The sequence below is a fragment of the Arvicanthis niloticus genome, chromosome 7 (assembly GCF_011762505.2).
Source record: "Arvicanthis niloticus isolate mArvNil1 chromosome 7, mArvNil1.pat.X, whole genome shotgun sequence".
Classification (NCBI taxonomy): domain Eukaryota; kingdom Metazoa; phylum Chordata; class Mammalia; order Rodentia; family Muridae; genus Arvicanthis; species Arvicanthis niloticus.
Genome location: NC_047664.1, coordinates 11,434,219 through 11,458,492, shown reverse-complemented (window position 1 = coordinate 11,458,492; position 24,274 = coordinate 11,434,219). Strand labels below are relative to the sequence as shown.

At 43.7% G+C, this 24,274-nt stretch overlaps 2 protein-coding genes across 3 annotated transcripts in view; both read right to left on the bottom strand.

Annotated features, from left to right (window-relative positions):
• The window catches only part of Cilk1 (ciliogenesis associated kinase 1), a 41,106-nt gene extending 40,141 nt beyond the window's left edge, over window positions 1-965 (bottom strand). Inside the window, exon 1 of the mRNA XM_034509310.2 lies at window positions 824-965. Within this exon, the coding sequence (XP_034365201.1) occupies window positions 824-924 (101 nt within the window). The 5' untranslated portion in view covers window positions 925-965. The remainder of the gene's footprint in view (window positions 1-823) is intronic.
• LOC143443019 (uncharacterized) lies at window positions 954-24,271 on the bottom strand. 2 transcript variants are annotated; one of them, XM_076937928.1, is made up of 2 exons: window positions 23,821-24,271; window positions 954-1,096 (listed from the first exon to the last, which is right to left on the bottom strand). In XM_076937928.1, the coding sequence occupies exon 2, from the start codon at window positions 1,071-1,073 to the stop codon at window positions 954-956; it is 120 nt and encodes a 39-aa protein (XP_076794043.1). In that variant the 5' UTR covers window positions 1,074-1,096; window positions 23,821-24,271. The 2 variants fall into 2 exon arrangements, with proteins under 2 accessions (XP_076794043.1, XP_076794042.1); XM_076937927.1 differs by lacking the exon at window positions 23,821-24,271 and adding an exon at window positions 19,785-19,959.
• Between the last annotated feature and the right edge of the window lie 3 nt (window positions 24,272-24,274).

Below are 24,274 nucleotides of genomic sequence, written 5' to 3'. Positions count from 1 at the left end.
CTTGGAATTGGAGTTATAGGTTGTTGGGAGCTGTGACTGAGCTCCAGTCCTCTATAAGAGTAGTGGGCATTCTTAACCTCTGAGCCATCTCTCAGCTTCTTACTGCTTTCCTACTGCCTATATCTCAATGAAGATATTTACTGCTGGGCAATAATCAGCAGACAATGAAGCCCTCAGTTCAACAATGTTAAGGGTCTAAATGCCACCTAAAGTTACATGAGTGAGCTTAGAAGTAGACCCTTTCCCTGTCCAGCTGTCAATAATACGATAGTTTTGAGCGACACTTGGACTGCAGCCTCAGAAGAGCTCCTGGACCAGATAACTCAGCTAAATTTTGCTGGCCCATAGAAACTGAGATACAATGTATGCATGCTGTTCTAAACCACAAGCCTAGAGTTAACTGCTATGTAGCCACAGGTAAGTAATGCAATGGTCTGAACCGTGGCTACAAGAACTAGATACAATGTATGCATGCTGTTCTAAACCACAAGCCTAGAGTTAACTGCTATGTAGCCACAGGTAAGTAATGCAATGGTCTGAACCGTGGCTACAAGAACTAAGTACAAGGGAACACAAGACAGCAGACACCAGAAAATCACACATTTCCTCTCCTGGAAAATGAAGTTTATTAACTTCATCCCTCCCTTATCAGAAGTCTCATGGCTTCTTTATGATGTTGGAATCATTGCCTGATTCTTCTTCATGCCTCCCACTCACTCCCCTTTAGAAACATTTCAAAGACAGGGAACGGACAGGACAGAGTTGGAATCACCTTGATAGGTAGAGCTGACTGTGAATTTGCAAGAGTCAAGTATAAACTTACTTTTTAATGGCAATCAATTCTCCAGACTCAATGCTTCTCCCCAGCAGGACAGAACCGTAGGTCCCATCCCCAAGCTGCTTGATCGTTGTGTATCTATTCATGGTGCGCCTGCTCGGTCGGGACACTCATCTCAGGGCCGAGGTGGTTCTGTCCTGCAATGGTAGCAGGCCTCCCCAGACTGTAACCAGATTTTTCGATGGCAGCACCAGCACAAGGTGTTCAACAGAACGTGATTGTCGCCCAAATACATATTTTCAAAGATCAGTCTTCTGCCTGCGGGAAAGCATGGATGGTTAGGACAGATGCTAGCGATCATTTTGAATTTGTGTGTTTTTGCAGTCTAAAACAATGCTCGCTGAACTGAAACCACCAGACTGCCATTTACTCGTTTAAATAAAGTTTTATTGGGATAAAGCATGTTTACACATGCTGGTTATCTCTATCCACAATAGCATGACTGAGTATTTCTGAGTACTGGATAGCATAGAGTGTTTATACTCTGGCCTCACAAAAGGAGCTGTCAACTCCTGGCCTACATATTCTCTTTCAAATACAAATCAGTGTCTTCATAAAGCTGGAGATAACATGCTTGGAAAGCAATACAATGAGTGATCTCCAATTCAGGGCTTGTCTGGAAAAGCTGTGTAATATGGTGTATGAGGGCTGCTGAACTAAGAGCAGCCGTGCTAAGTGTGTTCTCTGCACGTCAGCTACAATCAGCAGTGTAAACAAACAGACAGAAGCCAGAGGAAGCCATATCACACTGCAGAAAGAAAACTGACATGCGTATCATAGACTATTTGTAGCCAGGTATCATCAGCTCTGGTTTTGTTTTGTTTTTTTTCTTTTAGATGATCAGACAAGGAATGAATCATTCAAGGCCTACACATATGATATGTAGCTACTATCCATTGTTGTAGGATTTGTTTTTAAAAATAATAAGTCCTTGATACTTTTAAAATTTATATAATTAAGAGTCATTCAGTCTACCTATAATAAAGAAGCTTTGTAATCCATGTGGCTGCAATGTTCTCGGGCAAACATTCATAACATAATAAAAAGAATAAAAAGACTAACGTTACAGTGTGACTGCTAAACTAATAAAGATTCGAATGATAGAAAATGATTGAACAATGTGATTTTCTGCACATAACTTTTGACTGCGCAGCTCCCCCTTCCAAATGAATTCCAGTCAATAAATGTAAATGAAAGAGGGAAAGAAGGAATGGACTGTTAATGTAAATGCTACAGTAGGACTTGCAGGAAGCAAGGCCCACTGACATGAAAAAGCAGTGGATGGGTGAAACAGGACATTTGCATAATCTTAAAGTATATTGGTTAACTTCTAGGGAAGAAATCCAGGAAACAACAACAACAACAACAAAAACCCAAATGCCCTGGTAGCGGCACAGGGCACAGTAAAGAGTGAGAACCAGGTGGATCTCTGTGAGTTAGAAGCCAGTCTGGTATACACAGGGAATTCAGTATTCTCTTAAACACACAGAATTGGAGGAAGCCCAATCACCAGGAAACCGCACACAGAACCCAAAGGAGGGGTGCACTATTTTCTATGAACAACTGGCCAGTATTATTCAAAAGTATCACCAGCATCATAAAAGACGAGCAGACAGAGAAACTGTCAGGTTAGCAGCAACTAAGGAGCTACCACAACTAAATTCGACCAGAGATGCAAGACGGGAGCCTTAGAAAAGGACTGCGGTGAAGACTTGATTAAATGCAACCACAGTCTGTGGTTCAGTTGTAACATTGTCACATTCAACGGCTCTATGGTTATTTAGATGGAGTTGTTAGGTGCCGTTTCTAACATTACACTCTTGCTTGTAAACCATCTGTGTCTAAGCTCTAAACTGAAAGGCAACAATAACAAATAAGCCTAGGCCATGTTCTTGTGAAAGCTGTGCATGACTTGAGTACCCCAGAGAACTAGGCCAGCAATCCTGGCTTCCCTACTCTCTATCATACAACTGAGAGAGTGACAGGGCCAAGCTCAGCCTCCTCATGCTCAGCTCATTCCTTCCCCCTGGAAGTGCACGTGGTGTCTTCTTGACCTTCAGAATCAGATTACCCACAACTTCTTTGTGCTACTCTCTACAGTGATGTATTCTACTGCCGATCATAAATATTCATAAAGCACATAAATATTAATACATATTTATAAATATAGGCCTTTCTTTCAAAGGAGGGCTTAGCCATGTTAGGAATGAGGGAGGTGGCATTTCAAGTAGGCACAGGGTACCAGGTGTTTGGAGGGAATGAGGGTGGGGTTAGTTGGCTTGCCTTCCAGTTGGGTCAATTCCAATTGTGCTCAGGAGGCAATAAGAAAGGTCTTTAAAGAAACTGAGTCACACCGGGTGGTAGTGGCGCACGCCTTTAATCCCAGCACTTGGGAGGCAGAGGCAGGCGGATTTCTGAGTTCGAGGCCAGCCTGGTCTACAGAGTGAGTTTCAGGACAGCCAGGGCTATACAGAGAAACTCTGTCTCGAAAAACAAAAAAACAAAAAAACAAAAAAACAAAAAAACAAAAAAACAAAAAAACAAAAAACAAAAAAACAAAAAAAACAAAAAAAAAAAACAAAAAAAAAAGAAAGAGAGAGAAAGAAAGGAAGGAAGGAAGAAAGAAAGAAAAAGAAAAAAAAGAAACTGAGTCATGAAGGAAAGCTGGGTATCTTGTATGACAAAAAGGAATACCTGCAACACAGGAGCAGTGATGAAAGCATAGGGTTTAATTTGGGACTGAGGAGGGAGAGTGAGTAACCTAAAGCATCGAGCAACGTTGTTCTGGAGGACCTCAGATACCTTTGTGTGTGTGTGTGTGTGTGTGTGTGTGTGTGTGTATCTATGTGTGTGGTGTGCATGTGTGTGCATGTGTGTGCATGTGTGTGTGTGTGTGCGCGCGTGTGCGTGTGTGTCTGTGTGTGTATCTATGTGTGTGGTGTGCATGTGTGTGCATGTGTGTGCATGTGTGTGCATGTGTGTGTGTGTGTGCGCGCGTGTGCGTGTGTGTCTGTGTGTGTATCTATGTGTGTGTGCATGTGTGTGCATGTGTGTGTGTGCATGTGTTTGTGTGTATCTATGTGTGTGCATTGTGTGCATGTGTGTTTGTGTGGTGTATGTATGTGTGTATGTGTGTACATATGTATGTGGTGTGGATGTGTGTGGTGTGCACGTGTGTATGATGTGTTCATTTGTATTTATGTGGTATGTGTATGTGTGTGCATGTGTGTGTTTGTGTGTGGTATGTAGACGTATGTTTGTGTGGTGTGTACATGTATGTGCTTGTATTTGTGTGCATGTGTGTGCAGATGCGTGTGTGGTGTGTTCATATGAGCACAGATGTACTGACCTGCACATGCACATATGAAGACCAGAGATCAACTTGGGCTTTCATCTTCTATCGCTCTCTACCTTCTTTGAGACAGGGTCTCTCACTAAGCCCGGAGCCCAGTGTTTTGGCTAGACTGACTAAGCAGTGAGCCCCCAGGATCCGTTTGTCTCTGCAGCTCTCCCCTCCATAGCACTGGGACTCAGCTTTATGTATGCCCAGGCTTTTATATGGATCTAAACGCAAGTCTTCACGCTTGCACAGCCAACACTTTACTACACTGAGCCGATATCCTCTCAGCTGCCAGATCCCATGTTTCTAAGTATAGGCTATGACTGGATTCTATGAGGTAAAAAAAAATGAAGAAAGAAAGAAATGCTATATAAAAAGTCATTATCCGCCGGGCAGTGGTGGCGCACGCCTTGAATCCCAGCACTTGGGAGGCAGAGGCAGGCGGATTTCTGAGTTCAAGGCCAGCCTGGTCTACAGAGTGAGTTCCAGGACAGCCAGGGCTACACAGAGAAACCCTGTCTCAAAACAAACAAACAAACAAACAAACAAACAAACACCTAAAAAAAGTCATTATCCAGGCAATGGATACCAGATAAATGGAAGCAAATTAAACAAATATTGTATATGTCTTAAATTTATTGAATTTGATGCCTATGTTGTGGCTCAGTAATAGTACTTGTGTTACTGGAAAAATACACCCAGAAAGATCTAGTGATAAAGGACAAGGATAATATGATTTAAGCTGTGTATAGAGTTATGTCCTGATAAAGCCACTAGAAGTTGAAGATGTGAGTTGAAAATGTATTTGGTATTCCAGATGCCACCCCTCAGCTTAGACCACCTTCCCACATTCAAAACACAGCTGGATCACTTTATCAAGGATTAAACAGCATCTATCCACACAGCTGTGTGGTTTTTGTAGCCACGATGGGTGTAAACAAAAACACAGTATAATGCTAGCAATGCCCTCTATAAGATCGGCTATTCACCCCCTGACGGGATGGCGGGCCTGAGGAGCTGTGGCTTGCTGTCACTACTCAACACCAAGAGAGGATGGTACCACATAACCCAAGGCTGGGGAAAGATCAAACTGAGAATTCAAAGTATAGTTTGGATGGAATGCATGTCACTTTGGGGCCCAGCCTAAAGTTGAAACACTGTAATCGAGCCACTGTAAAGTTGAGCACCGTCAGGAGTCTGTGTGTGTGCATGCATATGCAGGTCTGAGGCAAATAGGAAAAAGTGTTAATGGGGAAAATCAGGGCAGGGGGTGTGCTGTGTCCTGAGCTGTGTCCCTCACCCCACTCCCATTCCTAACTACACATTTTAACTACCAAGATGACTGTATTTGGAAATCAAGCCTAGAAAGAGGTGACTGGGTTAGAAGTGAGATTCAAAGGGTAGGCTCCCGCCATGTGAAGGCCATCTGTGAGCAATCTGAAGGCAGCCAACCTTCTGCAGCAAGCTATGTTGGTCTGAGCAAGTGGAGGTAGGGACAGAGTATTCCTGCAGCCTGTCTGCAAATCTGGCATCACTACAGCTTAAAAGTTTAAAAGCTTCTACTCAAAATAGTAGAGGGAGTGGGTCTTTTTAAAAGGCACATAAATCACACTGAACAGTTTACCTTCATTTAAAAAATACAAGTGTGCATTTACTTAATGGGACCTTCCCAGAACTCCATCACTCAACAGGGTTCTTCCATGCATGATCATGGACTGTTTGCAGCCAGGACCTGCTTCAACCTGACATGAAGAGCATCTGGCCGCTGCCCAGGAGCCTGCAGCAGTGTTGAATCTGACCTCTTCACCACATTCACCCTGATCGAGTTTACAATGTGTGTACATTCCATGTACAATTTCTTTTGTAGTGTCTTAAGACTCCCAAGCCACCACAGTAGGTCATCTTCCAGAAACCAACCAACTAACCAAAACAACTGACCGGAACTATGATTTGTCAAGAATCACCTAATGAACTACATTATTTGTTTTTAAATTTTATTATTATTTTGTGTCTTTGTGTGTGTTATGTACTTGAAAGGGCATGACATGGGTGGGGGCGTGGCATGAGTGTGGGGTCAGAGGACAACTTTGTGGAGTCAGTTCTATTCTTCCATCTTTATGTGGGCTCTAGGGATCAAAGTCAGGTCACCAGGGTTGTGTTGCAAAAGCCTTTAGCTGTTGAGACATCGTACCAGCCCCATAAGCAGACATTTATTTGTTTTGTTTTGTTTGTTTGTTTGTTTTGGTTACATCAGTTCTGCTCCTTAGATAGTGATAAGCTGTTGCTTTTAAAATTAGGGATCTGCTATGACCAGGCTGCATTCTTTTTCTAGTTCATTAGATATTTTTCTTCCTGTCTAACCAACCTTGCATATTGCTATTTGAGCTAATCTCGACATGTTTAGTGTCATGAAAGTGTGGATAGACATAAAGTTAATAATCAACTGTCACTCAGCTCACTGCAGCCTAACTGCACAGCTCCTCACAGGACCCAGCTTCCATCCTCATTATCTCCGGCACTCACGTCTGGATCCTCTCACACTCTTCCACCTCCTTGATGAATTGTGTTGACTAAAGCTTAATAACGATTATATTACAGTGGTGTGTGGGCGCCCCGCTTTCCTTCTTGCCATGGCCTTATCCTAGCAATTAGTTAATAAAAGCCTTTGCTTCGCAGCTAATGCACCACTCTTTCCTTCTCCACTTAAATTGGATAATTGTAACAACGCTTTCCTGGATTATTAAGAAAACTACTTATGAATGAAGCACTTTACTGAAATTAAGATGTACTGAATCACTTAACACACAATTTTCCTAACAATTCCCCCTTGTTACAATTTGTCATTATTATCAGGAAAGGAAAATCAACTATTTAGGCAAGATCTGACTGTCACTGAGTCACGGCAGCAGCTTTGTGTGCTGTATGTCAAGTGATTACTCAGTGATTTCCAGCAGGTCAGACTAGTGCTTGCTTCTTCACGTGCTGATGTCAGGTATAATTCTAGTCACTTTGCCGAGAGGCTAAACATGTAAGCTTGTGGGGTTCATTAAGTGTAAGGAAAGTATTTTCCCTTGAAATAACTCGCAGTTGACACACATAAGGAAAATGCGGTATCTGCTAAGACAGAGAACATGGCAGAGAGCAGTCAACTCTGGGAGTGAGAAGAGGTGACAAGCTTCTGAGATGAGGCAGTCCCAGGATGCTGAAGGATAAACAAGACTATTACACAGAAGTGGGAGAAAGAGATTACATGTAGAGAAAACTACACACATACAAAAGCTTGGTAGGCATAATCCTTTGCTGTGTTTAGAAGGAAAGAAAGCCTATGGACCTGCTGGCTAAACTTCAGAATTACCTGGGGAGCCTCTAACATCCTGATACATGGCCACTCCTACGAGGCAGGCTGAGTGGGAACCAGCTTGGATCATGGAAAGCTCTCCAGGGAGGACTGGGGTACATGGGAGGGAAGGGCTGTGGAGGCAAACAGCACCTCAGAGTGGGGCCCATTTGTATATCATATAAGAGTTTTAATCTTTATCCTGCAGAGAGAAACCTCCAGAGTCTTGCAGAGAAACAGAAGAGGAAGAATCCTCTGGAGACTGAATAGTTGTTAGAGAAGAAACAGCAAAGGCAGAGAAATTAGCAGGGGCTACTGTCACAGCTGAGGGACTTATGATGGAGGCCCAGACAAAGGCAGTTGACCTGACTTCATCAGAAACAGGGGCAGACACAGGTTGGGATATGGAATGTGTGATTATGTCATTTGGGCAATGGAAAAAGATTTTTTTTTTTTTTTTTTTTTACAAGTTTACTACCTGGGGTACTGAATGAAAACTATACAGAACACCTCTCACCTAATGATGTACCTCAGTGCTACAGCATGTGCCTACTTGCACAAGGCCTGGGTTTGATTTTTACAGAATTGCAAGCCAACCAACTAACCAACTAACCAACCAACCAACCAACCAACCAAACCCAGCAAAACCATCCCTAAAACAGAACAACTACTGAACCCCCAGCATACTTACTAGGCAATTACAAATAGCTCTCCAAGTTCCACCTTCCTCAAGGCGTACGTTAGCAGAGCCTTACTTAGAAACATAATGCTTAGACCAAGTGGAGGTACTTCCAGATTTCATGGCATTTCATTCACAGAAAACACAACAGGAATGGCGTTCACTGGGCTGTGCAACATGGCAATACTAGGCTCAGACCAAGCTGAGCCGCTCTTCATGTCTAGATGCCAAACTTTAAAGAGACATTAAAGAACATGGTGAGGGCTTTTGATGAGAGCACAGAATGCTGGAGAGGAAGGAGGCTGGGGAGCTCTTCTAAGTATGCAAAGTGATATTAGAGAAAAGATTAGTTTCACTATGAATAGCTCCTGAGATTAGGACCACTCAACTCTGGGAGCCATTTCTTTCTCCACAATTATTTTCCACATTGAAAAAAATAAAGTAGGGAGGGGGCTGGAGAGATGGCTCAGTGGTTAAGAGCCCTAACTGTTCTTCCAGAGGACCCTGGTTCAGTTCCCAGCAACCACAACTCACAACTGTCTGCAACTCCCAAGATCTGACAACCTCACACAGACATACATGCAGGCAGAAACATGTCAATGTGCATAAAATAAAAATACATTATTTAAAAGAAAGTGGGGTTAGTCAAGTTAGCACCAGGCAGGAAGTCAACCAAAAATCAACTCTATGCATACTCAAGCAAGAAGAGGTAAAATATGCCTGAGATCAGTATTGTTCAGTTATTTTTTTTGTGGTCCAAATATGATAGACTCATGTCCTAAGTTGAAGCCAGAGAATGGATGGTCTGTTGCTCTGGGACACGACAGATGATGGACAGTGATAAGAAGAAAGGATGCTCTGCTGGTGCCATCAAGCCCACTCTACGGCAGCATTAGCTTACAGACCCTGATTTAATTCCAAACCAGCAGATTCAGCCCTTGATGCATCCTGCTCTAGTCCTAGGCATAAATTAGAGTCCAGCAAAGATATAGTACTTCCTACTAAAAACTATTTAGAGATACAGCTACGGCACTAGCAGACGATACGGCAAGGGATGTGAGTGGGTGAGGGCAGAGGAGGGCTGTTCAGAGCAGTAAGACGGGTGACAGGGAAGCAGCCTGAGTTTCTGTCTTGAGCATGGCTGTATAAGCCTGCACTAGTTAGAACACATGGAGTCCTCTGTAACTGGGAGACATTTACAAAGATAAGAGTCTCATCTGTTAGGATAAACTGAAAGATGTAGGCTCAGCCCTGTCTGCCATATATCTGCCTTGGTTTTTTGCTGGATGATCTAATAAATGTCCTCGATATTATTCTATCAAGAAAAGCTAAAAGCAACCCAGATACAGCAGGTGAAGGTCATACTGACAGGAAGGTAATACACTGTCTTTCATTATCAGCATATGTACTGGGGAACAATGTTTGGCACAAACACCTTCAGAGGGGAAATGATATATTTTATTTAGTTCATAGTTTCAGATGTTTCAACCCATGGTTGGCTGGCTTGGTTGTTTTTGGACTGTGGAAAAACAGAACACTGTGACAAAAAAAAAAAAAAAAAAGAAAGATGCGTTATCAGGCTTGTCCAACCTCTGACGCTGTGAAACAACAGTGTTTATGAAGCTCACACCCAACAAACGCACACAATCATGTCACAAAAACAAACAAACAAACACAACATTAAAATATCTCCTAATGTTTTAAGTTTATGATTTATGTTGGGATACATTTGTAATTATCCTCTGCCTGTATCCTTCAACCAGAGGATGAACACGCTCATTGAGAGCAAAGCTGTGCTCATGGCTGACAGAACGTAGACAGAGACACAATGGGCTTGGGACAAGATACATCCTAGAGGACACACCCTCAGTGATCTATGTCCTCCAACTAGGACCAACCCCCAGTGTGGGGCTCCCTGCGTTTCCATGGCTGTAATGTAGAGAAATTGTTGGTGAAAGATTAGGTGGCGGCTTGGTAGTTGAAAACCTTCTCCACAGTTCCCCACGGTGGATCCCAAAGAAGAAAGATAGTCCATGGTCTTAAAATGTTTATTGCCATGGCGGAAAATGGATGAAACTATACCCCAGTATTCTCAGGACAGGCCTGAGGTTAAATACCTTTTGCAAGGAGGGGGGTCTAGGAAGGAATGCTTAATCAGCTATGCTCCCTGGCCTTTAGGTATCTCATTAATATGGAGATCTGTCTTGAGGCTTCAGGGCCTGTAGTCACAACCTCTACCTGTGTAGGGGCATGTCCTACATGCCTGAAAGACATTGATGGAGGTCTTTGGCCTCCTGTCAGGAGCCTGGAGTCTGGGAGCATGGCAAAATGCATGCTGTCCCTTGCAGGGAAACCTGTGGGGTCTCCAACCTGCTGGGTCTCTGGCCATCTTTAACTGGTACTTGACCAGAAACCATGCTGTCCTTTCACTGTCCTACACCCCAGAGGTTCCCATCACCTCTGCTGTCAATGCTGTTGTGAAATCAAAAATTCACTGGTTAGGTCAAAGCCCTCAGGATCCCACCAGCTCCAATGGTTGTATCCACCAGCAGGGAACCAAGCCTTCAGCCATGGGCCGCTTTATTTCTAAGCCAAACAGTCATACAGACTGAGCAGGCTACAGTCACAGACATGTAGAACAGGTTACTGTGTACTTGCCTGAGGTTCACTCTGTGCTTGCTTCCACCATGTGTTTCCATTTTGAAAGAACGCATGCTATAAATACAACATAAAGCCACCATAAGAAATATTCAAAGTGGGCTGGAGAGATGGCTCAGTGGTTAAGTGAACTGACTGTTCTTCCAAAGGTCCTGAATCCAATTCCCAGCAACCACATGGTGGCTCACAACCATCTGTAATGGGATCTGATGCCCTCTTCTGGTGTGTCTAAAGACAGCAAAGAGTACTCACATACATAAAAAATATACTAAAAATTAAAAAATATATACTAAAAATGTACTCTGGTAAATTTTGACTCAGAGATGTCTGGAGAACTAGCTGGCCAAAACAGAGGCTTCTCTTCGCCTCAGAGTATTTTTATGTGCAGTTTTCCCTTGGGCCTTTAAGATCCCTGTATGGGGGCTAGGAATGTAGAGTTTCCATCGGTAGAGTGCTTTCCAAGCTTGGCTTCAGTCCCCAGTACCTCGTAAACGGAGCACCCTGGCACTTGCCTGTAATCCTGTTACTACTAATGTGACGCAGGAAGATCTGACATTCCAGGTCATCCTTGGCCACAGGAGTTGGGTACTAACCTGAAATACATGAGACTCTGTTTCAAAACAACCAAAAGTAACCACAAAACTACTTAGTATCTAACCCTATGGAGTTCAGGTTCCAATTCAAGTTTCTTGCTCCTCTCTATCATCACATTTACCCATGATTCCCTGGGGCTTCAGTCTAACAACAGAGAGCAGCTTCGGATTGTTGGTTTCCTTACAATTTGGTCAAAAGGCCAACTATTATCTTTTTCTACAGTTGTGAGGTTATCCATGTTTGTGAGTGTACACTTGTGCTGCATAATACAGATGGGTATTGCATTCATTACTTGTGCCTTTGTTACAAGGTATCTGACTACAGTAATTTGTTGGGGGAAGGCTCCCAGTTGAGAACTGCCCCGTCTTTCCTAGGTCAACTCACAAATGTGTTTTAGCCCTCCTGTTCTGTCCCATGGATAGACACAGCTAAGGATCCCTGCTCATGACATCATCACAGCCTGTCCTCACCTGTGCAGCCCCTCTGCTACACGGTGAGTGACCCAGGGGACAGTTCTCTGCAGGGATGCAGCCCACACCTCTCTGTTCTTTGTGCCTTTTTGCACATAGCAGGTGCTCAAAGGCTGGCCCAAATGTGAAATTTAGACCTCGCTATTTATTTTCTGTACCTCTTTGGGTACAGAAACCTCTCAGTGCATCTTTCTTCAAGGACAAAACAAAGATCAGGGGCTCGTTTGAGTTCTCCGGAAGCAGTCTGAAGTTCTGAAGAAGCAGAAGAGTGAACAGCACAGAGCTGTTGGAGCTGCAGGCCTCTTAGGCCTCCAGTCTCAGAGAGGCCCTCCATGCTGTTCGAGGAGCCTTTGGTGTTTGAGCAATGCTCTGTCTAAACAGAAAAAGGCTTTCTTTCAAAGAGTTCCGGCAAATGTTTGAAATGAATGTTACTGCTTTCCTAGTGAGGTGACACTGGACCTTCCTGTGCCCTGCCCCAGATCCTTCTCCTCAGCTTCACAGGACATTTGCTTATGACCAGGGACTGCCGTCAGGCACCCTGTTCATTCACAGCCTAGAAAACAGGCCAGTGACAGTGGAACTGCAGTCCATTCTTTATTTTAGAACCTTGATGGTTAAGGAATCAATGTCACAAATACGTGTGTGTGTGTGTGTGTGTGTGTGTGTGTGTGTGTGTGTGTGTGTGATATATGCGCACACGCGCGCACGCGCACACACACACACTTAGGTGCAAACTAGGGATTTCTCTGCTGTGGTTGACCAAAGCCGCTCAGACTTTCCAGACTCCCAGGGAGAGCGTCTGACCTTGGCCTCGGTGGTTTTCTAAGATCTTTTGCTTATCATGTGAGTCTGCTTATGTGCTTTTGCTTATATGCAAGCTCCTGACACCCTTCTCACAGCACTTCTGAAAATTACAGGTTTCTAATTACTTTCTGTATCCTAGTTCAAATGTGTAACAAACTTACGAGAGTAACTTAATACTGTGGATTTCTTTATAAGCTGCCTAAAAACAGCAAATGTCGTTTATATTTCCCTCTCTGGGGGATTCTTCCCCTGTATACGCTTTAGCAAGCAAACCTTACGAGCATTTTGTCTCTTAGATGGCTACATTTTCCTGAATTAGGAATAGCAGTTCTGAGACCCGAAGAACCTTCTTTAGATAGAACTTGGTTTGTCTGTACCATGACAAAGGAGTGCATTAAATATGCCTTCAGCCATTACACTGGAGGCACAAGAAAGGAGGAAATCAATTATCTGCTGGGCCTTCTTCTCCACCCCAGGAACTGTTTCATGATCTTAACCCTGATATTAGTGATTTTATTTTCATTGCTGAGATAAAACCTCACTAAAGCAACTAAAGAAATACATAAAGAACGAAGTGTTCCTTTAGACTCAGTTTTAAGGTGCAGCTATCACAGTAGGAACCTCGTGATGGAGGGAGGCGGCTGGTCACAAGGCATCTGCAGACAGTGATCAGCACCTTTTCTCATTTGTATTGGTCTGGGACCGCAGCCTTGGGATGGTACCACCCACATCCAGGTTGGGTCTTCCCTGGTAAGTTTTTCAGGAAACATAGACATGGTGGTATGTTTCCATGGTAATTCTAAATCTTTGTCAAATTGGAATTACAACACATTTAACTTAGGAGTGGTTGTAACTTAATTTACCATGCTTCACTAAAATGCACTAAGGATAAAACAGTGGCTTAGTATGAAAATAAAAACAGAGCAGGGATCAGTTTTCTGCAGAAGGAACAGTACACACTTGAGGCTCCAGGGGCTACACATCTCCATAACAATTGCTCGCCTCCACAGTGTCACAGGAAAGGGGTGCAGACAACAAATAAACAAATGGCAGCCCACTGCAACTTCATTCAGAAAACCAGGCAGAGGCCAGAACCTGGTCCTCAGGTATAGTTTCCTAACCCCAGACAGGAAATCCCTGTGTAAATGGAAACACTCTCCATAGAACTTGTCTTGCAAGGCCACACTCTATCTCTAGAGGTCTTAACACACTCATAACTGTGTTCCTAGCGTTAAGAATCTGGCAGTCAGAGGGACACAGAATAGCCATCAAAAAGGTGTGTTGATGAGCACTTTACAGATCTCTGAGGTATCATTCTGATTGTAGGTGATTTCCCTGTATCAATGAGCTACTTCCATCACCATTCTTCCCAGCCTCCTTCTGGTAGAACTGGTCAACCATGTTAGGACTTGGCCACAAAAATATGGGTCCTTCTAAAATGTTTGCAATTATTTTGAAAAACACACATCTCTCGATAGGTCTTGTTTTCTTTTCCTTCGGTGTCATCTGAAATCATTCTCTGATAAACTTATGTCCTCTACCATAGGGAAAGAATTGAACAAAATATGAAGCACTACCATGGCCATTCCATCTTAAAAACTGAGAATGACAAGCTAGAAATATAGGAAAATATTTAAAGTATGAAAATATATACCCGAATGCTAACTAGTATAGATTTAAATGCTATGCTCAGGTGGATCTCAATTCCAAGTATAACAGCAAGTGATGGACCAGCCTGCCTCCATCTTGGGCTTGAAAGTCATCTTACAAAAGACAACTAGGTCCATTCCTGTTTATGATGAAATATTTTTCTCAATCATTGAGCTATGCCCCACCTGCAACCTTAATTACAAATCGTTCTGTACTGCCTGTTCCAGGAATCATCTACCATGTCCTTATTTCAAAAGTTATTATTCCCACCTTGCCACCCTACCTTTGTTTTAGGAGGTTATGACCACCTGTTATGATGACCACTTTGCTAGGTGCTGCTTCTGTAACCCTACCCGTTTGTTTGTCAAAACCTCCATTTGGAAAAGGCCCTTCCCTGAGCTATAAAAGTCCTTATTTTGTCACGTCCAATGCGAACCTCTCAAATCCCACCTCAGGGGTAGGCAGTTCATGAATAAAGAAAGTTTGCTTCAATTAAATTAATTTGGCCATGGTGATTTGGGTTGGTGGTCTTTCTCTTCCCATCTTTGGGAGTAACACAAGGAAAGCGGAAAGTCTTCTTTCTGTATGTAAACTTGAAGATCATCCAACACCATACCTTTGCAGCATCAAATCTTTATCATCTCCAGAGTGGCATACTTTTAAATGTGAAACTGCAAACAGCCTTTCATCTACGAAGGTGCATCAAATGCTCCCACAAACCTTGGTAAAAGGCTCATGAATATTTTCCTAATCCTGAACCCACACTTAATTTCACAGAACAACACACAATGTACAGTGAGTCCATGAATTACACTTCCTATGAAGAGTTCACCTTTCAAATTCTGAGAGACACATCAGTAACTTCATAAGGAAACAGGATTGCAAGGGTTCAGCTTGGGCTGAATATTTCCCTGCACTGTCGAATAGGGCGACGCTCCTCTCACTGACCGGCAGCTCGGGGTAAGCAGAGAAAGTACCAAAGCACAAAGAGTTACCTACCATCTCTGACCAGTCTGACCTGCTTCTTTTGCTTTCTGGGCTTCAAGTAAAGGTAGCAGCATTTTTCTCTTCCCACAATATTTTCCTGAGATTTTAATGCAATTTGCTCTGCCAAAGTCTTTTTATAAAATGAGTTGGGGGGGGGGGGTTGATAAGGGGTTGTTGGGGGTATATCTCACTCTAGCCCAGGCTGGCCTGGAACTTATTATGTACTCTAGGTTGATCGCAAACACACTAATCCACATGCCCCAGCTTCTTGAATGTTGATATTATAGGTGTGAGCCACCACACCCGGCCAGAACGCGTGTATTTTGATAAGGAAGTTGAGCTGTAGTCCAAAGGTATGCACTGGCATGAGTTAGGACATAGTCTCACTATTATCTCAGAATAACGTGTCTAGTTCATTCAGCACATACCACTGTGCACTTCTTAGGCAACCACACCGTCTATAAACACTAAAGTCCATGGTCAGAGTCGACACTCTAGTGACAGGCCTTTTTCTGGATGTCATGCTCAGGTTAGGTGTGGTATCTTACACCTGAAATACCAACACTCAGGAGGCTATGGCAATGCTACCTTGAGTATGAGAGCAGCCCGAACTACCAAGATCCTGACTTTAAAAAAAAAAAAAAAAAAAAAAGAATACCATAGAGCCAGGTGTGGGAGTGCATGAATTTAATCTCAGTACTTGGCAGGCAGAGGCAGGTAGATCTCTGTGAATTCAAGGCCAGGCTGGCTCATAGCAAGTTTCAGGGCTACACAATGAGACCTCACCTCAAAAATTAACTAACTAATTACATTTAATTGTAAAAAAAAAATGCTATGGCCTTCAAAGAATGCTAATGAAGAATGGACAGTCAAATGAGATACTGGTCCTCAATTTATACATCAGCGTGCACAGAAACTGCCCTAGTTAGCTTTCACAGTCACCCTGACACAGCCCAGAGTCACCTAGATGGTAGTTTCAACTGAAGAATTGCCTAGATTGGTCTGTGGGGGATTGTCTGAATTGTTGATGTAGGAAGACACAGTCCACTGTACGTGGCACCATATCCTGAGCAGGTGATACGTAAGAAAGCTAAAGTATAAGTTATAAGCCAGCCAGCAAGCAGCATTCCTGCATGGTTTTTGCTTCAAGTTCCTGCCTGACTCCCCTCCATGATGGAATATAAACTGTAAGATAGAATAAACCCCTCCTTCCCTAAATTGCGTTTGGTCAATGTGTTCTGTCACAACAACAGAGATGAAACTACAATGGTCACTATACCCAGAATTCTGTCCAGAAACCAGGTAAGTAGTCTTGCATAGATGCACAGAGTCAAAGCTAGGAGTAACGGTTCACACTTTCAATCCCAACACTTGGGAGGCTGAGGCAGGAAGATCACCATAAGTCCATAGCCAGCCCCGGCTGCAGAGCAAGCCTCTGTCTTGGTTAGGGTTTCATTGCTGTGAAGAGACACCATGATCACAGCAACTCTTATAAAGGAAACACTTAACTGGGGCTTGCTTATAGTTCAGAGGTTTAGACTATTATAATCATGGTGGGAAGCACATGGTGCTGGACTGGTAACTCAGAGTTCTACAGCAGAAAGAGTGATACTGGCCTGGCTTGAGCTTCTGAAACCTCAAAGCCTGCTCTCAGGGACACACTCCCTCCATCAAGGCCACACTCACTCCATCAAGGCCACACTCACTCCGACAAGACCACACCTCCTAATAGTGCCACTGCCTATGAGCCTATGGGGGTCATTTTCATTCAAACCACCAGTCTCAAAAACCAAACCAAATAAATACAGATAAAAATACATGGTCATATATCTTTCATAAGCATATGAATGCATTGGGTAGGTATATCTTTAACTTGACAAGGTCCCACAAAATGAATCAGTAGCACACCTTGGTTGGCCATTACTAAGCAGGCACTGTAGACCAACTTCACATGACAACTGGCTCGAAGAGGACAGTAACACTGTTGACACAGCCATGTGACTAAAGAGTAACGCCAACCACAGTTCTGCCTCACTCTGAAACCAGAAAGACATATTGCCATCCATAAAATACAGTTCTTGGCCTCAAGAGACTTAAAATAGCCTAAGCCAATTAGAGAACAGTATAAGGACAGGCTGGCGAACAAACATTTCAAGACTTTTAGGAAAAAGAAGAGAAATGAGTAACGACAGAAAGATTCACGGGCCTTGGGAGTTGACAAAGCATCGGCTGTGCAAGCCTCAGGACCCGAGTTAAATCCCCAGCACCCACACACAAGCTGAAGCGAGCGAGCGAGCGAGCGAGGCACAGTCTCACTTGTCATCTAACAGAGCCGAATGTATGACAGTAACTGAGGAAGACAGCCAGTGTGGACCTCTAGCCATACGCATGTACACACGCAAGCGCATGCACCTGCACACACGTGTGAATGTACTTACAAACGCACAAAAGGATTTCCTCCCCCAGAGATGAGTACTGTTAGCACAGGGGAATGTGGAGGCTGAAGAGAGGTTCTAAAGAGAGTGAGATGATCGTGACATCTGGGGGAAGGAATCTGACCCCTACAATAAGACTCTGAGTGCAAAGAATTTAGGTGTGAAGGATGAGATCCATTATAAATAGCCTTGAAGAGTCAGACGGATTAGTGTGGAACTGACATAATAGATGAACTAAAGGTCCCAAGGCCAGGAGATAGAACAAAAAGTGACTGTGTGAAAAATTTAGCCAGGCAACAGATGAAGAGGACAGAGAGGGCAAACATGCCAAAAGGGCTCACTGGGAGGCTGGCGACAAGGTGGCTCTAAGTATCCCAGGCTGCAGGAAGGGAAGGGCAAGAACTAAATCAGATGCAGAAGGAAGAGTCAATATGAAACTCATTTCAAAGGTCTTGGTGACTCACTGATACAAAGGACGAAGGGGAAATGGCTATAGATAATCCAAATGCTTGAAAATTGAAACAATCCCCACCTTTATTGGGAACCTTAGAAAGCTGTGAGGGAAAACGAGAACAGAACAGGGAGCCTATGAGAAGGGCTCTGAGAGAGTGAGTGAACAGTCAGCAAAGAAGGCTCCATTTTCCTGATGGCCAACTCCTTATCCTGTCAACGACTGTGCATGGCACATAGGGAGGAAATTTCAGTAGGAGAAATGATTTCTTTGTGACTAGTATAAACGCTCAGCTCCCTTGGCAAGGATGCCTGCTAAGGCAGGCTTCATGGACCCTACAGCACACTCCTCCATTATGGGAAACTGGTTGGTCTCATTAAGAACTGAAGCCGCCCTCTTCCCACTCAGTTACCAGTGTGACTGAAGAAAGGGCTAAGGCAATGCAGAAAGGAAAGATCAGAAGACTGTGGGGGCCACTGGAACCTTGGAGGCAGGGGCTACACGGGATGTCACTTTAAATTAAAAACTCCCAACACTGTCCTGGGTTCTACTCTGACTTACAGTGTTCTCCAAGTCTAGGTTCTTAGGGGGGCCTTAAAGAATCTACCAAATTGTTCAGGAACTACTTCAGATGTGCATATTTAAGCATACATTAGCCACTGTAACAGTTATGCATAGAGTCAAGGCACAGATCTTGCAAATAATTTATATGTCGACTACACTGATTTAAAGCGCTTTAAAATTTCATATGAAGCAAAAGCACCAGTCATTATTATTGAGACACACCCCAAAGCCCCTGACTCACCAGGAAATGGGTGAAATGAAAACTGTTAACCATCAAACTCCTCTCATTACAAAGAGTGCTGGGTTCAAAATTATAAAACAAACAAACAAAAAATAGTGTTGATAGCTCAGAGATCAGTCAGGTGGGCAAAATCCAGGGTGGAATCTCCTCAGACTTAGTAAAAGCTATTCCTTAGTGAAAATGAATACATTCCTCTGCAGAAAGATGCATTAATTTTACTTCCTGTACAAGCCATAAATGCTAGTGTCAAACTTTTAAAAGGTTAACAATAAAACATAAACGTTGTTCTGAAAAACAAAATCTTTCAACATCCTCCTCCAAACATCTGGTTGGCGTGGAAAGAAAGAAATCGGAGTAAAAGGAAACCTGGAGTAAAATGGTTGCGAGCAAGTGTGTTGCTCAGACCTGGGTGGGACTGACAAGGGCCTAGTTAGGCGAATGATAATCCCGAGTCGTCAGCACCCACCTCACTCGCAAACCCACCCGCAAACCCACCCGCAAGAGGTTTCAAGTCGGCCAGGGTGCTCCGCTTCTTCAGACTGAAGGGTAAACACACCCATCAAGAGCCCGGGGCTCGGGAGTTTTCTTGGTAAAGGAGACCCACAGGACCGCCGCCGGTCCACCGAGAAGCCGCAGTCCCTAGCCTTCTTGGCCGTGAGTTCGCTCGGGTCAGCCGGTACCGCCCAGCACCCAGCGACAGGTCGCGGTGCAGCCCTCCAGCCCCAGCCCCACTTACTGGCGGCGATCGCAGCCCGGCGGCGCGTGCACCCGAGCGGGCCCGGCAGGCAAGGGCAGTGAGATCCGAGCGGGCGAACCCGGCAAATCCACACCCAGCAGCGCGTGGCATCCAGCAGGAACCCGCCGCTCCGCGGCCTCCGGCAGCAAAACAAACAAAAGGCGGAGTGGCTTCTAGTGGGGACGACCAGCCGCTTTCCCTGGAAAAGCTGCCCTGCAGCTCCCCTCGCTGGCCTCACGCGGCCCTGCACCACGGCCATCTCCCGGATGCTCGGTAGAGGGCAGCGCTGAGCTCCTGGGCTGCACTGAGCCCACTCAGGAGTTGCAGACATGCCACTACCAGGCTGGTTGACCCCAGTATACTCAAATAAGGGAAGCTCTTTAAAAACGTTTCCTGCTTGAATGTAAATCAATGCGATTGAACTGCAGACACAATGTTTTAAAACCACACATTTTGGTGTCTGTATTTAACCACAGAGAAAAATAATTTCAGCATTATTCAACTTAAGTTTGAAAGACTGAATGGACAGCTTTCCACGTGGGAAACCAAGAAAATGTAACACTCCTTTCTATGCAGTGGTAGGAACACTGTTTGCAGAGGTTCTCAATCCGTGGCTAACCCCTTTGAGGATTCAAACATGGCCTGAGACCATCAGAAAACACAGATGTTTACAGTACGATTCATAATAGTAGCAAAATTACAGTTATGGAGTAGCAGCAACAATAATTTTAAGGGTGGTAATTACACAACATGAGGAACTGTATTAGGAAGGCAGAGAAGCACTGGAACAAACACACATCATAAATTATATTGTAAAACCTGAGTGGTGGTGTGCACCTTTAATCACAGCACTTGGGTGGCAGAGGCAGGTGGATCTATGTGAGGTCTGGGACAGCCTGGTCTACATAGTGAGTTTCTAGGACAGCCAGAACTATGTAATGAGACCATGTCTCAAACCTCCCCAAAATAAGTAAGTAAGTAAGTAAGTAAATAAGTAAATACATAAATAATATTGTGGACTTCACCTTAACACATCTTAACACATCTCTGAAGCATTTTGAAAAAAAAAAAAATTACCACCTGGCCTCTGGACTCTATCGTTCTACAGGGTGGTACTCCAAAAAGCTAGTAAAGACAAATTGTTAGGCCCCACACCAGAAGTTCCTGGGGCAGACGCTGCTGGTCTGGAGACCCACGCCTTTCTAAATAACACTATGTTGACCAATATATCAAACTCTTTATACTAAGTATCTTTTTTTTTTGAGCTTAACTCTTCCCAGTCATGCTTGACAAAGATAGTGATGCACACCTGCAGCCCCTCCCTATGGAGAAAGTGGAAGCAGAAGAGCCAAGGGGAGCTACATGAGAGCTGGCTTTACAAATAAGATCAAGTCATCCCCGCTCGTCAGCGTGTCTTTTCCTTTTGTCATCTGCTTCTGAATCCTGAGGACTGAAGGCGGTTTTCTTGGCCCCTGAATCTACCAAAGCTCTGATCCTTCCTTTCGCTCCACTGTTAAAGAAACCTACAAGACAGTCAAATTCCCTTAGGCTTCCGCCAACCTTGAGCTATCTCCTTGTTTACTTATATGCTAGGCAGCCCATATAACAAATGGAAATCAGAAACCATCATTAGGGAACACAAGATAAGAAGCCTAATAAGTCATATAGTGCTCATTAAAGGGCAGCTTTTAAAGTAACCAAAATGATTAAGTTTTAGTCAAACTTAACAGTTCAAGCCAGTCTGCCTTCCAAACAGAGGAACTGTCTTTGTCTGCTTTTGGCAGAGGTCCACTGGGTTACTAAGTAGCATAGATTAGAAGTTCTGGCCCTTGGGAAATTATGACCCAGTAAATACATGTTGATAATAAAAACCAGCGATGAAGGCTACTGGTTATGATGGAGTCCATCGAAAATACATATAAGCAGTGGTGAGTTGACGCTGTGCTTTAATAAAACAGGCTTGTCACTATGAGGCAAACAGTGCTTCAATAAAGTAGGTATTGAATTTATCCTCATAAATATTTATTTTGTTAACTTTTACTACTTCGTTAACTTGTTGGAATAACAGAAAACATGTGTTAACTGGCCAGTCTACCTTAAACATTCAACCCTTTCAATGAAATTGACTAGTCCCAAAACTGTGTAAAATTATTCTTCATCTGAAAACTGATGTTTAGAACTCATTGTTGTTTTATGTGCACTGGCAATGTATGGCTGTATGAAGGTATCAGATCCCCTGGTACTGGAGTCACAGACAGTTGAAAGCTACCATGTGGGTGCTGGGAATTGAACCCAGGTTCTCTGGAAGAGCAGTCAGTGCTCTTACCCACTGAGCCATCTTTCCAAGCCCCAATCTGTAGAATTCAAATCACTTTTTTTTTCCATTTAAAACCTATTTTTAAAGGTACCATTGGGAGAAGTTTTTTTCCTTGAAAGACCTGAATTCTAGAATCTCCTTTAAAAACAAAGAAAACTACTGACGTATTGTCATCCATTGAATACTTACACTATAGGTAGTTAATAGTGTACAAATAAAGACATACACAGAAGGGGGGCTGTTCTAATACATTTTAATACATTTAGGATGTAGGCAACATGTGCCCAAGGATGCAAGCAGCATGTAAGTTATGGGGAAAATCAACTGCTTTCTCATTGGCTCTAAGACCTGCTCCAACCTTGTCAAAAGTTTATGGCCCTATGGAAGAAATAGGAGGTGATAGTCCCCATGCAGGAAGCCCATGACTGTTGTTTTACTAAGTGGATGTTGTTAAACTGCTTTCTAAATATCTGTTTATACACAGAGATTAGTGCTGCTTTCAACCTTCATCAGAGAAGCTTCTACAGTGGGCAGCGGTTAATTCGGAGTTAACTGGTCAAAGGGATGCTGTCTGGGGTGGAGGAACAGGCTCCTGTTCTTTGCTGATTAAGGAATTAAGAGACAGGGAGCTGGAGAGATGGCTTGGCTGCCAAGAATACTTATTGCTCTTGCAGGGGCTCCAGGGGCTCCAGTTTAGGTTCCCAGAATCTATGTGAATGGCTCAAAATCACCTGTAACTCCAGGTGCAGGTGATCCAACGCCTTCTGGCCTTTTCGGGGTACCCTCACACTTCATGGTGGCACATAAACTTACACAGGCACACACACAGAGAAATAAAAGTAAATAAGTCTTAAAGAAAGGAATTAAAAGGTAGGTAAGAGATCTCGGGGAGTCCCCGAAGAGCCATCTTACCATACTGAAGAAATAGAAGCTTCCTCCCAGGGTTCGTAGTCTCATTAATAAAATAATTTAAATTTGGACACAAGCGGAACCTCAAGAACTAGGAAAACTAGGACTGGCAAGTTGTAAAACCTAAAACTGCCAGGAGGAAGAGAATGGAGCAGAGGAGCAGGTATGGAACACGACCGGAAGGGTAACTTCGGAGAACAAGGAAGCTCAAAGCATTAGTTAGGGAGTGTAAACGCATTTTGGGGCTCTGGCTAGAAAACAAAATTACCTGTGTCTGCCTAAACACCTCATGGTAGCTTCTAGGGAATGCCATCCTAAATTCTGGGATGGAAAATTACATTATCTTAAACTGACTCCACCTTCCTAGGGATGTTCCCTTAGCCAAGTCCCTAACTATTCCTCTAGATTCATCTATAAGGGAGGAGACAAGGACCGACTCCACCTAGAGGTGGATTCCATTATTTACAAAACCTGCCGAGAATAGGTGACTGAGTGCTCAACCCTAAATGGAACCTCTATATCCACTCCCCAGACCCCAGCTCCGGGAACATTAAAGAAGATGGGGTGGAGAAAATGTAAGAGTCCTAAGGATGGGAAAGAGTGCTTTGAAATGCTGTCTTCTGAACATGTCACGACAGGTGTATTCATCAACCCACTGCAATTATGATTATTTCTTCAAAATCAAGTCCAAGAGATGAAGCAATATTCCAGCATAAACTGGACTCGGTGGAATACAAACTAAATAAATAAACAACATACACAGGATTTGCAATTTCTTACTGTAATAAAGTTGCACCCCTTCCCTTTTACCTCCATGTCTTTGCCGAAGACGTACTTCACTTCTGAGCTCCAGAATAAAGTAGCACAATAAAATTTTAAATTCTGTGAAGTCGGGTGAATGTGGCGTCCTGGCTGCTAGGTTCTAAGACCTACAGAAACTCAGTAAACGTTGTCTAAATGTCTGTCAGAGGCTAGGAAGCCTGCAAGTTTTTCCAGCATATGCCCGTAGGTGAAAAAGTTCTAAAACGTGCAACCCAAGTGCCTTCTATTGACGTGGAATCGGATGTTTGGACCGTAAGAAGTGGCACCGGGTTGGGGGTGGGTGGGTGTAAGTTCCGGCTCAACGTGGAACATTTGACTACAAATCCCAGCGTCCATTTTAGTGTCCACTCCTTCAGGAGTCGAGTTTCAGGCTTTGGAAAGGCACGTCCTTCCCCCGTTGTATTGTGGGATCTGTAGTTCGACGTGACTTGCGTTGGCTGTT